The sequence below is a fragment of the Carcharhinus amblyrhynchos genome, chromosome 13 (assembly GCF_965287045.1).
Source record: "Carcharhinus amblyrhynchos chromosome 13, sCarAmb.v2.hapA, whole genome shotgun sequence".
Taxonomy (NCBI): Eukaryota; Metazoa; Chordata; class Chondrichthyes; order Carcharhiniformes; family Carcharhinidae; genus Carcharhinus; species Carcharhinus amblyrhynchos.
In genome coordinates this window covers 15,288,293-15,304,170 of record NC_137336.1, presented here as the reverse complement: position 1 = coordinate 15,304,170, position 15,878 = coordinate 15,288,293, and the positions used below count along the sequence as shown (strand labels likewise).

Genomic DNA, 15,878 nt, shown 5'->3' with positions numbered 1-15,878 from the left:
CAGTAATACATTCACTTCTCTCATTCAAACCATTTATGTTGTAAATAATTATGGCCCCAGCCCTGTGGCACTCCACCCAAAAATGCACCTTATATCCAAGCTCTCTTTTTCGGTCAGTTAGCAAATCTTCTATCGATGCTAATATACTATCCCCAACACCAGACTCCTTAACTTAACAGTAGCTCCTGAAATCCAAGTATATTACATCTAAAATTCCCCTTTATCCACTCAAAGAATTCTAGTAAACTGGTCAGGCATGATTTCTCTTTCATGAATGGTAGTGGCACTGTTATTGTACCGTAACCAGCACTGTTGCTGCATAGCACCAGGGATCCAGGTTCAATTTTGGCCTTGGGTGACAGTGTATGGTGTTTGTATGTTCTCCCTGTGTCTGTGTGGGTTTCCTCCACCCATTGATTTCCCCCCACTGTCCAAAGATATGCAGGTTAGGTGGATTAGCTATGGTAAATGATGAGGTTACAGGGATGGGGTGGATGGTGGCCCTGGGTAAGACACCCTTTCGGAGAGTCAGTGCAGACTTCAGGCTGAATGACATCCTTCTGCAAATGTAGAGATTCTGCTTGTTTATACTATATATTTCTAAATACTTCCTTTATAATGGATTTTAATGTTGTAACAACATTAAGATTGAATGTCGTAACAACTGATCTATAGTTATTTTTGTCTCTCTCCATTTTTTAAAAAAGGAGAGATAAACTAAATTGAGTAATTGTAAACGGAAGCAAGAATAGAGTGATCTTAGAGTATATACACAAATCTGTGAAGACAGCATGGAAAGTTGAGAAGGCTGTTTAAAAAAAGGCCTAATATTGCCTTTGTTAAGAGAGTTTGGAAGTTACACTAAGTCTTCGGAAAGCACTTTCGACTTCAACTTATACATTTGTCCAAAGTTTGGATGTCACACTTACAAAGGATGTCAAACCCTTAGAGAGAATGCATATATTTACTAGCAATGTGCAACATTAGGAGGACAGACAAAAGACCTATTAATGGTTAGGGAGAGTTTTAATAGAGATTTTAGAAATCATGTATTTTATGGAATAAATCAGGAAAAACAGTTTCCACTGGCAGGAGGGTAAGTATGCTGGTGCAGAGATGAACTTAGGAGATATTTATTAACACAAATTACAACTATTCTGGAATGCACTGCCTGGAAGGATAGTGGAAACAAATCCAATAAGAAATTTAGGAAATGGAAAAGACTGCGGGGAGAAAGCAGAAGAATGGAAGTAATTAGAACTTAGGAATAGGAGTATTCCACTCAGTTCCTGCTTCACCAATATGGAACACAGTAAGAAGTCTCATAACACCAGGTTAAAGTCCAACAGGTTTATTTGGTAGCAAACACCATTACCTTTCAGGTGTGGGAACTCCCTAACGAAGGTGCAGCACTCCAAAAGACAGTGGCGTTTGCTACCAAATAAACCTGTTGAACTAGAATTAGGGACCTTGCGGTGAAGGATCCTTTTGGGGAGAGTGATCATTGTATGGTGGAGTTTCTGGTGCAGATGGAGGAGGAGAAAGTGGGTTCCCGGACGCGAGTCCTTTGTTTGAACAGAGGGGAGTACGGTAGGATGAGAGAAGAATTGGCGAATGTGGACTGGGGGAGCGCGTTGGAAGGTAAGTCTGCTGAGGAGCAGTGGAGGATCTTTAAGGAGATCTTTCTTGGTGCTCAGCGAAAATTTATTCCGATGGTCAAAAAGAACAGTAGGAGGAGAGGTAATAAGCCGTGGATAACGAAGGAGGTGAAGGAAAGTGTTAAATTAAAAGTGGAGGCGTTTAGAGTAGCAAAGAGTAGTGGGCGAGAAGAGGATTGGGAGAGGTTTAAATGTCAACAAAGATTGACAAAGAAGATGATAAAGAAGGGTAGGAGAAACTATGAAGCTGGGCTTGTGCTTAATATAAAAAAGGATAGCAAGAGTTTTTATAAATATATAAAAAGGAAGAGGCTGGCTAGGGTGAACGTTGGTCCCTTAGAGGATGAGAAGGGGGACTTAGTGGTAGGGGATGGGGATATGGCTGAGGTCCTGAATAAGTTTTTTGTTTCTGTCTTCACGGAGGAGGACGTGAATAATTTGCCGGGTGTTAGAGATGGAAAGGTGGTAGGACTGGACGGTCTTAATGACATTACTGTTAGTAGAGAGGAGGTGCTCGACAGACTGGAGGGACTGATTGTGGACAAGTCGCCAGGACTGGATGGAATGCATCCGAGGGTTCTGAAAGAAATGGCGGAGGTGATAGTGGATGCCTTGGTGGTTATTTTCCAGACGTCGCTGGAATCCGGGCAAGTGCCGGAAGATTGGAAAGCGGCTAATGTTACGCCGTTGTTTAAGAAGGGTGCCAGGCAAAAGGCAGGGAATTATAGGCCGGTTAGTTTAACGTCTGTTGTAGGTAAAATGTTAGAATCCGTCATCAAGGAGGAAATAGCAAGGCATCTTGAGAGGAATTGCTTGATAGAGCAGACGCAGCACGGTTTCGTTAAAGGGAAGTCGTGTCTGACAAATTTACTGGAGTTCTATGAGTATGTGTCTAGGGCGGTGGATAGAGGAGAGCCGGTGGATGTGGTCTTTCTGGATTTTCAGAAGGCGTTTGACAAGGTACCTCACCGGAGGTTATTGCAGAAGGTCAGGGGACAGGGAGTTGGGGGTAGGGTGTTAGCGTGGATAGAGGATTGGTTGTCAAATAGGAGGCAGAGAGTGGGGGTCAATGGGTGCTATTCGGATTGGCGGATGGTGACTAGTGGAGTGCCTCAGGGGTCGGTGCTGGGGCCTCAGCTATTTACCATTTATATAGATAATCTGGAGGAGGGAACCAAGTGTAGGGTGTCGAAATTTGCTGATGACACCAAGATCGGAGGAAAGGCAAATTATGCGGCGGGTGTGGAGAGTCTACAGAAGGATCTAGATAGGCTGGGCGAATGGGCCAGGAAATGGCAAATGGAATTTAATGTTGGCAAGTGCGAGGTGGTCCACTTTGGTATGAATAATGGTAGGAAGGATTATCAATTACATGGAGAAAAACTGCAGCAGGCGACGGTGCAGAGGGACGTTGGGGTCCTTGTGCATGAGTCGCAAAAACCCAGCTTGCAGGTGCAGCAGGTGATCAGGAAGGCGAATGGGATGCTGGCCTTCATAGCGAGGGGAATTGAATATAAAAGTAGGGAGGTCTTGCTGCGGCTGTATAGGGCATTGGTGAGGCCGCAGCTGGAGTACTGTGTGCAGTTTTGGGCGCTGTACTTACGCAAGGATATTTTGGCCTTGGATGGAGTGCAGAGGAGGTTTACTAGGCTGATGCCGGAGTTGAGGGGGTTGAGCTATGAGGAGAGGCTGAATAAACTAGGCTTGTACTCGTTAAGAGTTTAGAAGAATGAGGGGAGATCTCATTGAGACGTATATGATGATGAATGGGATGGATAGGATAGAGGTGGAGAGACTCTTCCCGCTCAGAAAGGATAATAGGACTAGGGGGCACAGCCTCAAGATAAAGGGGGGGCGGTTTAGAACGGAGTTGAGGACGAACTTCTTCACTCAAAGGGTGGTGAATCTCTGCCCGTTGAAGTGGTGGAGGCTACCTCGCTAAATATTTTTAAGACACGGGTTGATGGGTTTTTGATAAGAGAGGGGATTAAGGGTTATGGGGAGAGGGCGGGAATGTGGAACTGAGCCACGACAGATCAGTCATGATCTTATTGAATGGCGGGGCAGGCTCGAAGGGCTAGATGGCCTACTCCTGCTCCTATTTCTTATGTTCTTAACCTGGTGTTGTGAGACTTACTGTTTATCCCAGTCCAATGCCAGCATCTCCACATGATGATCACCAATGAAAATACAGCTAATCTGTATCTTACTTCCTTCTAACTTGCTTTAGTGCCATAAATAACCCTTTAAACCCTTGGCTAGAAAAAGATGCAGTCTCGGACTTGATATTAATTGATGTAACAATTTCTGCAACTTGTGGCAAATATTCATACATTTATCACCCTATGCATGAAGAGTTTTCCAACTTTTCTGAATATTAATTCCTTTCAAATCCAAAAAATCTCAAAAGTCACCCTTTACTTTTATTCCAGTGAATACAAAATTGGGTTTTGCAAGGTCTCTTCATTGTCTGATCCTTGGGTCTCTGGTAACATTCTGGGTTCATCAACAATGCACTACTTCACTGGCTAATGTTACCAAGGTGTGGTCCGACTGCACATACTCCAGCAGGTGTGGGCTAACCAGGGCTTCAAATAGCTGTGCCAAATGTTTGTTCATGTTTCTCCATGGCATCATAGTTATGTGAGCAATGACTCTTAAATCTCTTAGGACTTTTATTGTTCATGATTCAAAAAATATTCATTTTTTTTGGTACAAACTGTATATCCTTGCAGTTATTGCACTGAAATCTGCCTGCCAGTTTTTCTCACTTCCTTAAGCCATCAATGTGTCTCTGTAATTTAATGTTCCTTGCCTATATTTCTTTCTATTCCTCCAAGCTTTGTCTTTTTGCATTAAGCTATTAATTTGGTGAATAATCGAGGCTATAGCACAGATGCCTGGGGCATACCAATAGTCAGTTCCTTCTAATTATTCCTACATTCAACTTCTACCACTAAGATTAATTTCTCAGTCAGATCAATAATGTGCCTTCGATTTCATGAGCTTTAATTTTAGTTACCAATCTCTTGTGTAAATCTTATTGGATACCTTTTGGCAGTCCATATAAACTATATTCATAGCTAATCTCCTCGACTACTTTAGTTACTTCTTCAAACATTCAGTAAACTGTGATCTACCCTTTTATAAATACATATTGGCTCTTTTGAATTGGTTCAAATATCTTTAAGTGTTTGGCCATTCCCTAATTCTAGGTTACAATAACTTTCTTAGATTTAAGACCATCAGATCTACAATTTCTTGGTTTCTCTTGGTAATTTTTCTTAAATACTGAAATTACACTTGCAGTGTTCCAATCTAAAGAGACAATTCCTCAATTGAAAATGCTTCGTAAAGTTATTGCTGAAAACATCTCCAATTTATTCACCTACAATCTTTAAAATCCTGGGACGGAAACCATCAGATCCTGGGCATTATAAGTCTTTAGTGCCATTGTTCTTTTTTCTAATGCTGTCTTCTTTAGTGAGCTCCAGTTCTTAGTTCACTAATTCTCCTGGTATTTCAGGTACATTCATATTTTCCTCTGCAAAAACTGAAAATTAGAAGTTTTTTTCAAAGAGCTGGCATGGGCACGATGGGCAGAATGATTCCCTTCTGTATGGTAAGGTTCTATGAACAGACAGACCAATAAACACAAAAGCAGTCCAAAGTACTTAGCTCAATTTTAATTAGCATTAAAAAGGCAACAAATTTCAATTTGTACATTAAACATAAAAATTACAACACGACAGTCACTTAGAATAAGACAAACCAATGGACTACTCAGTAGTTGCATGTATTACCCTGAGAAGGCTGTACCAAGCTTACACCATGAACTGCAGATCACAAATAATCCCCAGATATACAAGCACATTTTAACCCTTAAATTGATTATTTAAACACTGCTAAATATTTGCCCAACTGACTGAGTCAGGAAGGAGGAGAAAAAAAGGGAAGCAAGAAAGGTTGTGGATGAGGAAGGAGGAATGACAGAATTTCCTATTGCTTTTTGTACACAACAGGCTGATAATTGAATTCTAGAATAAATTCACTAGCATAATTACAATTTTAAAGTAACTGTTAATACTTTGATATTCACCAAGCCTGACTAATTTTGTTCTGGCAAGGTATACATTCAGTATTGGCAGCAATAGTTATTCAATCAATGTAATCTGTATTGCACACACACTGTACACATTTATACATGTACACAGGAGGCTAGTGTGCATTAAGCTGTAGCTATAGTCATGACCTCTAATGCTGTATTTAGAACATGAAGTTATGTATCTTTGTATCATGCAATTTCAACAGTCCAATGGGTAACTTCCCATAAAATCTATTATGGTACTTTAAAAACAAAGTTTGCATGTGTTAGTGACAGACTAACTACAAAAGATTGAACACAACTATGCTGGTTGTACATAAGTGACACTTCATGTCTAGGTAAGACTATGTCCCAAGAAGTCATAACAGATACTCATGAATGATACCAAAGCCTTCAGGACCATTCTCTAAAGGTTAACCTTTCATCATTAACTGGCCTCAAGAGCTAATTCCTTAAATGCAAAAAGTCGGTGATTTACTTTTCTGACACTGTTGGAGATGCTGCTGGGAACACAAAGTTATGTTCACTTCTCCATTAGCCAAAAGAGGGGGATTCTAAATCATTTGTAAGCTGCTGATCCTTCCTTGTTCATTGATGTTATAGCACTTTTACCTTCCTAATTCCTCACAAGCCTTGTGCACATTAAAATTTCCAACTCCCTTTAAATCTACTCTGATAGTTTTGAATGACATGCTCTATTATCTCCTTATGGAACTCAATGTCAAATTTTGTCTGTTAAGCTCCCGTGAATGACCTCAGAACAATTTACTACATTAGAAAGTGCTCTAGAAATGCAAGTTGTTGTTGAGCTATAACAATTGGTTTTAAAAGAATAACTTGAATCAAGTCTGAAAGCCATAAAATCCATTACAGTACAAATTTAAAAGCAGCTTGTGCCTCTCCAACTGTCAGTGTGTAACAGCCATTTATTTTCCCAATCTTCCAATTACTTTGGGAAAAAAGTTCCTCCAACCTTCTGAACATTCGATATTGCACCAGTTGTTCTACAACAATTAAAATTTTAGTGTTAGCTTAAAGCAAATTTCTATCTTTATTTTGGGTGGGATCTTCAAGTCCTGCTGAAGACAATCCCCACTGGCATGCGAGCCATACAAAATGTGATAGATTTCAGCAGGACCAGAAGTTCCCAACAGCAAGACATGTCTGCTGCTGGAAAACACACAGTGGGTGAGGGGCAAGGGGTTGGAAATTTCCAGCTTTGTTTTATTCAGTACTTGCCCCACAATTCTGTAACAAATGATTCGTTATAACAAAATTACACATTAGCCACAGTTAGCCTATGATTAAAAGCTTCTGAACTGATATTAGGCAGTCACTTCCAGACAGGACCTATCTGCAGCAGGGAACACTCATACATTTTAGATTAAATATGGCTATTCTGAAACCAAGCTTAGCCAAGCTAACCATATTACTAAATTTTGGATGTATTCTGATGATGCTCATATTCAATGTTTAAATCTTAATGCTCAATAGGACTTTTTTTGTAAAAACTGTTTTTGCTTCACTTGCAGTTAAAAATATTTTAGTTAAGCCTAAAGTGCAAATAAAACAATTGCACAGTATGTGCTGTAAATAGTTTAGTCATTTCCATTAACCTTCATAACATTCATTAATGTAAATGTCCTTCTACTGGACAATGATGCTCAAGTATATCATTCATGAAAACTAAAAACGTTAGATTTGCCAAGAAGCTGGAGAACTAGGAACTGAGTTAAATGTACACTAATATATTTCAAGTCACCTTACATACAATAAAATGGCATACCATCAGTATGACAGATCTTGCAGGTTAACAACATGAGATCCCTATATTATTAATTTAAAAAATTCCTGCTAAATTCTCTAGTATACCTAATTTCTCAAAAATAAAACTAAAATGAACTTCACTCATCTTGATTGCTGCATGGGAACATGACGGATTTCACAAGCTTATGATAAATACATCACACATCAACTTCAAAGAAAGCAATTTTTCAAAGCTAACTGCCATGATCTCTGTCAGCACGAGATAGGGGAAGGACAGAAACCATTTTGGATCTAATCTGGCGTAGTGATTGAAATAACAGGATTTGGTTTGAATTAATGAGTCCAATTAGCTCTGATCTGAAACAAAGCCAAGGAGGACTTGAAATTAGCCCCAAATGCAAAGCAGACCAAAAGTAACATCTAAGCTTAGGAATAGCTAACTACAGAACCTGATTCAGTTGACAATCTCTAAATAAATCTCGCCATATGGCACTTGATATCTATCTCTATACATATATAAAAAAATGGTTGCATTGGATATAAAGCATCATTACACCAAAAATGCAAATTCACCACAGAATGAGAATGTTGAAATTTTGAAGTTAAATTTAAGCTTTCAATTAAATAGTTAAAAAAAATCCTTCCCACAAAGCTGCTCCACAAAAATAGAAAGTACATAGACATTTACAAATTAGAACTTAGGTACACCTTCACTGACTAGCACCAATGATTTAACTCCCTGCGCTATTGTGAACTTTAAAATAGCACAGGTTCCATCCTGAATTCAATAATCACAGAAATTTCCAAACATGATCATCCATCACTAAAATAAAGTAGAAGAGAAAAACTACATACATTTCACCCGAAACATTCTCTGTCCCTGCACTGAAAACAATGCTTTGTGTAGACTGTTACTTATTAATCTGCACAGGACTTAAAGACAGTAAAGTGCTTTGGGGAAAAAAGAAAAATGGCAAGCAAATCCAAATCACTTTGGACATTGTGCAACAAAGCAAACCAAACTAACTGGCAGTGGTAGCAGTAATATTGGTCATGGAGATCGTTTGAGCCACTAGTTTTTCCATAGACACATAGGTTCCCGCCACAAAACCCACAAAGCCCACCACGCTGATCAAAATGTTTTTGGCAATTGTCCATTTGCTCATCCCCTCGCCATAGTAGGTGGCAATTTCAAGAAGTGGGGGGATGATTAACGCTAGAGTGCTGCTACTTATGGACCCAACTAGTGTGATCACAATTGCCAGATGTGGGATCAGGATAGCCAAAACACCTGTAAAAACAAAAACAAATGTAAGAGAGAAAGGAAACAAAATGAATGAACATCATACAGTACTTCATTGCATGCTAAACCCATGATTGCTAACATCTAGAAGGACAAGGGCACATGGGAACCATCATCTGGAAGTTCAAACCAAGCCAAACACCATCCTGACTTGGAAAAATAACGCTGTTCCTTCACTGTCACTGGGTCAGAATGCTGGAACTCCCTAACAGCACCGTGGGTGTACCACATGGACTTCGGCAGTTCAAGGAGGCAGCTCATCACCACCTTCATGAATCATGCAATCAGAGATGGGCAATAAATGCTCGCTTAGCCAGCGATTTCCACATCCTATGAATGATTTTTAAAAATATCCTAAAGCACTGAAAAATCCTTAATGACATTTTAAGTAATAGTCAATTATGTGGTAAATAAACCAGTCAATTTAGACAGTGTGGTCCCACCAAAATAAATGGCAAGCTAATCCTTTTGCACTGAAAGCTGACTTTTGAGTAGGACACCAGGAGAACAATTGTGCTCTTTGGACAGTTATAGCACTATCATTTTTAACAGGGAGATATGGCCTAAATTTAACATCTCATCTATGACAATAAACTTCCAATACTGCAACTCTCCATTAATATTGATTGCCACCCAAGTTATGTGCTCAAGTCTTAAGACTGAAGTTGAGCTCATGATCAAAGTCACAAAAATTACAATTGTGCCAAGCTATCAGAAGCTCCATTACATACTTGAGAAACAACATTTAAATAACAGTAAAGCCACTGGCATCCATTTTTGGTGATGTATTTGCCAACATAACTGCCAACACATTTAAAAACAATTAATTGGCTGCAAGTGCTTTGAGGTTTCCTGTGAATATTATGTTTTAAGCAACATTTTCATCAAGAAAACGGTAAGAGCGCTTTTTTGGAAGGAGGATGGGAAGGGGGTGGTACCAATCTTCTACAAAAAGTAAATTAATGTCACCCTGCTGAAATATTTTGGACAATGTGAAGTATTAGTCCAGAGCATAACGTGACTACACTCATCTGAATGAGGTCCAAGTCCATTGCCTTGGCATCAAATAACCACAAGCTTATCCCAGTCTTAACTTGAAAGTTTAGAAATTTAAGCTCATTCGAAAGCTCTGCAAGGTTTCATAATTCCATAATTTTTCAATCATCAGACCGTACTAATGTTCAGCAGGATAATGACAGATGCTGGTGGATACGTCCCAATTTTAAGCACAGAATTGAGATAATACCTCAAATAATAATTTATATTGAACTCAAGGAAATGTGATTGAGTATTTTGGTCAATGGAAGATGCAAATTAGTGTTTCAATTATATCTGCTTGAAACTGGAATGCACCACAGTGCAAATTATGTTGTATCCACGAACAAAACTTCTTAATGCAAACTTCAGAATGTAGGAGCAATTTAAAGACTGAAAAATGTTTATTATACAAGTCACAAATAGATTTTTTTTTAAAAGGCAGATCTGTGGCTGGTGGAACTCTGCTCAAGGGAGCATTTAGCACGTCTCATCCATTTCCCACCAAAAATCTGATGACCCAAGTATTTGAAGTAGGGATAAAACGTATAAATTAGGGATAGCACCCATCACTTCACCTGAGCAAAGCTGGATTCCACAGCTGCCTATTAAACACTAGTGCCTAATAAAGCATGCAGCTATATTATAGCTCTTCAAAAGTTGCTACAAACAGGCCTGAGGATGCAGAAATATATTTGGCTTTTAAAAAGAGCAGCTAACATACGTCACTTTCCATTTCTGTCCCCAAACTAGAAACAGCCCCAAACTCTCATCAACAGCTCTCCTCGGCAAGGTTGGAGGACTCTGCTTGTGATGCCCAGAGTCAAAATCCAAGCTCACAATAAGCACCTCATATCATGAAATAATTATATATTTTCAGCTACTCAGATGGGCCCTATGTACATTGGTTCACTTATTTTGGAGCAGAATATTGAATGAGGACCTGGCAGCACAAGTTTAAACTACGTCTGCTCAGGAATGGACTAGGCAGTTCACCTTTACCTAGAGTGTAGTGATACTTCATAATACATTGCCATGTGGAATAGCAGGCTTTTGGTCTAGATGATCATTTGCCCATTAATTTCATAGCAAATTTCTAACATTCAAAGCTTCCTTCAGATTTTACAATGGCTGGTCATTCTACTGCATACATACATATTGAATGTTAAAACAATTATCTCCATTTAAACCATGGTGGTTCATTCCCCTGAAACGGTTCAGCGAGTTACTTAGTTGTGTCAAAACACCACAGAGTTGCTGAATAGGAATGAATCGTGTTGGAATCTGGCTTCCATCCAGGCACTGGAAACGATAAAGGAATACACTGCTCAGATGACCCTGCAAAGTCCTCCTCACCAGCATCTGGTGGCATGGTGGCACAGTGGTTAGCACTGCTGCCAGGGACTTGGTTCGATTTCTGGCTTGCTTCACCATCTGTGTGGAGTTTACATATTCTTCGTGTCTCTGCGTGGGTTTCTGCCGGGTGCTCCGGTTTCCTCCCACAGTCCAAAAATGTGCAGGTTAGGTTGATTGGCTATGCTAGATTATCCCTTAGTGTCAGGGTGACTAGCTAGGGTAAATGCATGGGGTTATGGGGATAGGGCCTGACTAGGTTTGTGGTCAGTGCAGACTCAATGGGCCGAATGGCCTCCTTTTGCAGCGCAGGATTCTATGATTCCATCCAGCACAAGAGGCTTTTGGCAGCCAATCATCTCAGCCCCAGGACATCATCTTGAGGAGTTCCTGCAGCAATGTCCTAGGCTCAATCACCTTAAGCTGCTTCTTCAAGCAGATCAAGTGATCGGCGCAACTCGTGGGCCGAAGGGCCTGTTTGTGCTGTAGTGTTCTATGTTCAATGTTCAATGACCTCCCCTTTATCATAAGATCAAACGTGCACTGTTTGCTTATTATTGAATCCCACTTAAGGTTCCTCAGATGCTGAAGCAGCCCTTATGCTTGTAGCAAGACCTGAGCAACATTTAGACTTGTGCTGATCAAGTGGCAAGTGACATTTGCACCACACTAGTGCCTGACAATGAACATCCCTCTCAACATTCAATTATATCATCACTGAAACACACAACATCAACATTTTCAGGATTACCATTGACCAGACACTTAAATGGGAGGGCTGTCATTTATGGAAAGTTTAGAAGAGTAAGAGGTGACTTGACTGAAACATAAATGATGCTGAGGGGTCTTGACAGAGTGGAAGTGGGAAGTATGTTTCCTCTTGTGGGAAAATCTAGAACTAGAGATCACTGTTTAAAAATAAGGGGTCACACCAAGACAGAAAAAGAGAAATCTTTTTTCTCGAGAGCAGTGAATCTCTGTCAAAAGTCAGTGGAATCAGAGTCTTCGGATATTTTTAAGGCAGACCTAGATAGATTCTTGATAAGGGTTAAAAGATTATCAGGGATAGGTGAGAATGTGTAGTTGAAGTCACAATCAGGTCAACCTGATCTTATCGAATGGCAGAGCAGAGAGAGGTGCTAAATGCACTTCTGTAGCACTAAATTTGTATTTTCATATGCATGTTAACTGAACTAGCAGCCATATAAATATTGAGATTGTAAGAGCAGATCAGAGACTGCACGCTCCCTAGTGAGTAATTAATTAATTCTGAACTGAGGCTGACCTTTCAGCAATGGTTAGTTTCACATTAAGTAATATCTGCGTAATAAGGGAAATTGACGTACGATGACGAAGGAGCTATAATCACTGATGGCAGCTGAGAGGACAACAGTTACCTCTGCAAATGGAAATATCTGGATAAACAATATCTTAAGAGTTCCCGCAGAATTGGAACATTTAGATGGATTTTATAAACGCAGGAAGGATTTCAGTTACTGCAATTACAATTATAGGCAACAAAAATTAAATTACTGATCAGGTAATTAAGTAAGGGAATTATGCCATTATTAGCTCTGCTGTGGCTCAATTTGCAGTATTCATGCCTGAAGCAGAAGTTGTGGGGTTCAAGCCCTACTCTAGAATTGTGAAGTGCAAAAATAGAAAGCTAACATAGCACTGGAGGACGCTATGCTGCAGCAGGTTCTGTCTTTAAGACATTAAACTGAAGTCCTTTTGCTCTCAGATGAATGTAAAAAATGCCATGATACTGTTCCAAAAGAATAACATGGAAGTTCTCTCTGGTTTCCTAGCCAATTTACCTTTGATTACAATAATGACCTACTCATTATCATATTGCTGTTTGTGGGTGCTTATCGTGTGCAAATTGGCTGCCATATTACCTCCATTACAACAGTGACTACAATTCAAAAATACTTCATTAGCAGTAAAATGCTTTGGGACATGCTGCGGATGTCACGAAAGGTACTACAAAGTCTAAGTTTTTCCCTTCTTTCATTAAAGAGCTGATTAAATAAACCAGCTTATTAATTGAAGTAATTGATAAAGGAAATTGATAAACCAAATCTAATTCTGAAGAAATTTAGTTATATTTTATTTTTTATAAAATCATGCAATGATAAAACATACAATGTGTCATTCAGGGCAAAAGAAATATACGAAAGAGTCAGTATCAAAGGTCTGATCAACACATGGGGGGCAGAACTGCATTGCACTGACATCCACAGTCATTCATGCCCAAGTGTAGTAGTATGTTAAGTGTATATTAATTATTGCATATGTGATAAGTTAATACACTGATCTCTGTGCAAGAACCAACAGCTTGTAATAGGGATAAACTGAAAAGAAAGCTTCATTATCCACAACCACATACTGAAACAATTGATGATTTTGAACATTGCAGAACTACATCATTCTGTGTCGAAAGGAATCTTGGATTCGATTGATCCTAATAAATCATTTCAACTTTAGTTTAAATTATCTAATGAAGGTGCTAAAATCCTGATGAAGGGTCATTAACTTAAACATTACATTTCATTTTGAAAGATATTAAAGTTTAAAAGTAAAAGTTTTAAGTTTATTTATTAAAGTAAGGCTTACATTAATACTGCAATCAATTACTGTGAAATTCCCTTAGTCATCACACTCTGGCGCCTGTTCAGTCAATGCACCTAACCAGCACATCTTTCAGACCGTGGGAGAAAACCGGAGCACCTGGAGGAAACCCACGCAGACATGGGGAGAACGTACAAACTCTACACAGTGACCCAAGCGGGGAATCAAACCTGGATCCCTGGCACTGAGAGGCAGCAGTGCTAACCACTGTGCCACCCTTCTGAGCATTTTGTTTCTATTTGTTGAAATTTTGCAGTGTTAATGTATGTGAACTAGCTAAAAATTTTTAAAAGTAAAATCATATCACTCAATAGTCATAGCTTTGTCCTATTCAATTACTTTGTGCAACTTTTTTTTTGTTTAGTTCATATTTCTCCTTTCCCAGGCATTCTTTCTCTTTAACAAATTCCAGTAATAATGCAGGTTTCAGATTTGTCAATGCTCCTTAATTGTCCAAGAGTTTCCCTCATTTTGCTACCAACCAGTGGGAATAATACTTTGCACCTGCATGCCTATATATCTGTTATCAATTTTTACCCCACACCATTTGTTGCTGGGCAACAACTGACTTTCATGCACATTCAAAACATTTGCATCCTATTTAAGACTATGAAAATCCATCTTAAAAATAAATTAAATAATTGGGCAGACATGCTCAAAAATTTCAAATGCATGTTCATGCTTCCCTTACTTGTACTCAGCAATAATGAACTGCACCTGGAATAATTCAGCCCACTTGAAGCTCCGTTTTGAGTCTCAGACAGTTAGGAATTATAGCAAATCCAACTACCTTTTCTAGTAACTCTGAATTTAATCAATTTTCAGCAGCTTCAGAGATAAGGGAATACCCAGTAAATGGGAGGAAATTAAGTGGGGTAGAGTAAGACAGACAGCTTGGAATACATGTCCAGAGTCCAGAAGTTGGCAGGTTAGATGGCAAAGAAAGAATACAAGATGTTTTCCTTTATTGAATGAGATATTAAATACAAAGCAGGGATGTAACTATTATTTAGTATGTAATTACTGTTTGAATTTTTATGTAATCACCAATCTTTAATATAGCAGAAATCAGAATACTCAACAATTTTGGCTGCATCTGAGGAGAGAAAAACAATTAACTTTTCTAGTAGGTGGAGTTCTGGCAAAGGGTCAGCACAGTGGTTAGCACTGCTGCCTCAGAAAACCCAGGTTCGCTTCCAGCCTTGGGTAACTGTATGGAGTTTCTATGCAAGCATAAACTTAAATGGTAGTGCATCAAATGCAGAATAAATTTAGAACTGTGTGAGGTATGCCAACCAAAACTTCTTAGAACCTATCGAAATCCTATGATGTAATATCAATTCTATACATCCCTCAACAAGATGTACTTTTGGTAGCAAATTGGTTCCAAGGTCATTTTTATTTTTAGTATGCAGCAGGAAACTTCTGAATTTAAGCAGCATTCAGGATTAGCAAGACATTTGCCCTGAATTCATGGATTTAAATGGCACTTATTGACTTGATTGGCACATGTGTAACATGGCAAAGGAACATTTTATAAAGTTGGTATTCCATGGAATCTGGGTTCCCCCTTTTTCATGAATCAAAGTTAACATGCAGGTACAGCAAGTAATTTGGAAAGCAAATGGTATGTTATCCTTTACTGTAAAGCAATTGGAATTTAAGGACAAAGAAATCTTATTACAAATATGCAGAGCCTAGGTGAGACCACGTAGAATATCGATATAGTTTTAATTCTCTTTACACAAGGAATGATACATCATCTTTAGAAGGTCTGTGGTGCATGTTTACTAGACTGATTCCTGGGATGAACGGATTGTCCTATGAGGTGAGGATGAGTCATCTGGGTATATACTTCCTAGAATTTCAAAGAGCATTCAGGATTACCTGAAATATATAACATTATATATTAACAGGTTTGACAGATAGTTCCCGGGAAGATGTTGGGGGTCTGGATCAGTTTTAAAATAAGGTGATGGCTATTTGGATAGGATGAGAAACTTCTTCACTTAAGAGTTATGGA

General features: G+C 39.1%; 1 protein-coding gene across 1 annotated transcript in view; it reads right to left on the bottom strand.

Annotated features, from left to right (window-relative positions):
* Positions 1 to 5,322: 5,322 nt before the first annotated feature.
* The window catches only part of slc36a1 (solute carrier family 36 member 1), a 46,640-nt gene continuing 36,084 nt past the window's right edge, over positions 5,323 to 15,878 (bottom strand). The window contains exon 11 of the mRNA XM_080201328.1: positions 5,323 to 8,821. Within this exon, the coding sequence (XP_080057454.1) occupies positions 8,553 to 8,821 (269 nt within the window). The 3' untranslated portion in view covers positions 5,323 to 8,552. The remainder of the gene's footprint in view (positions 8,822 to 15,878) is intronic.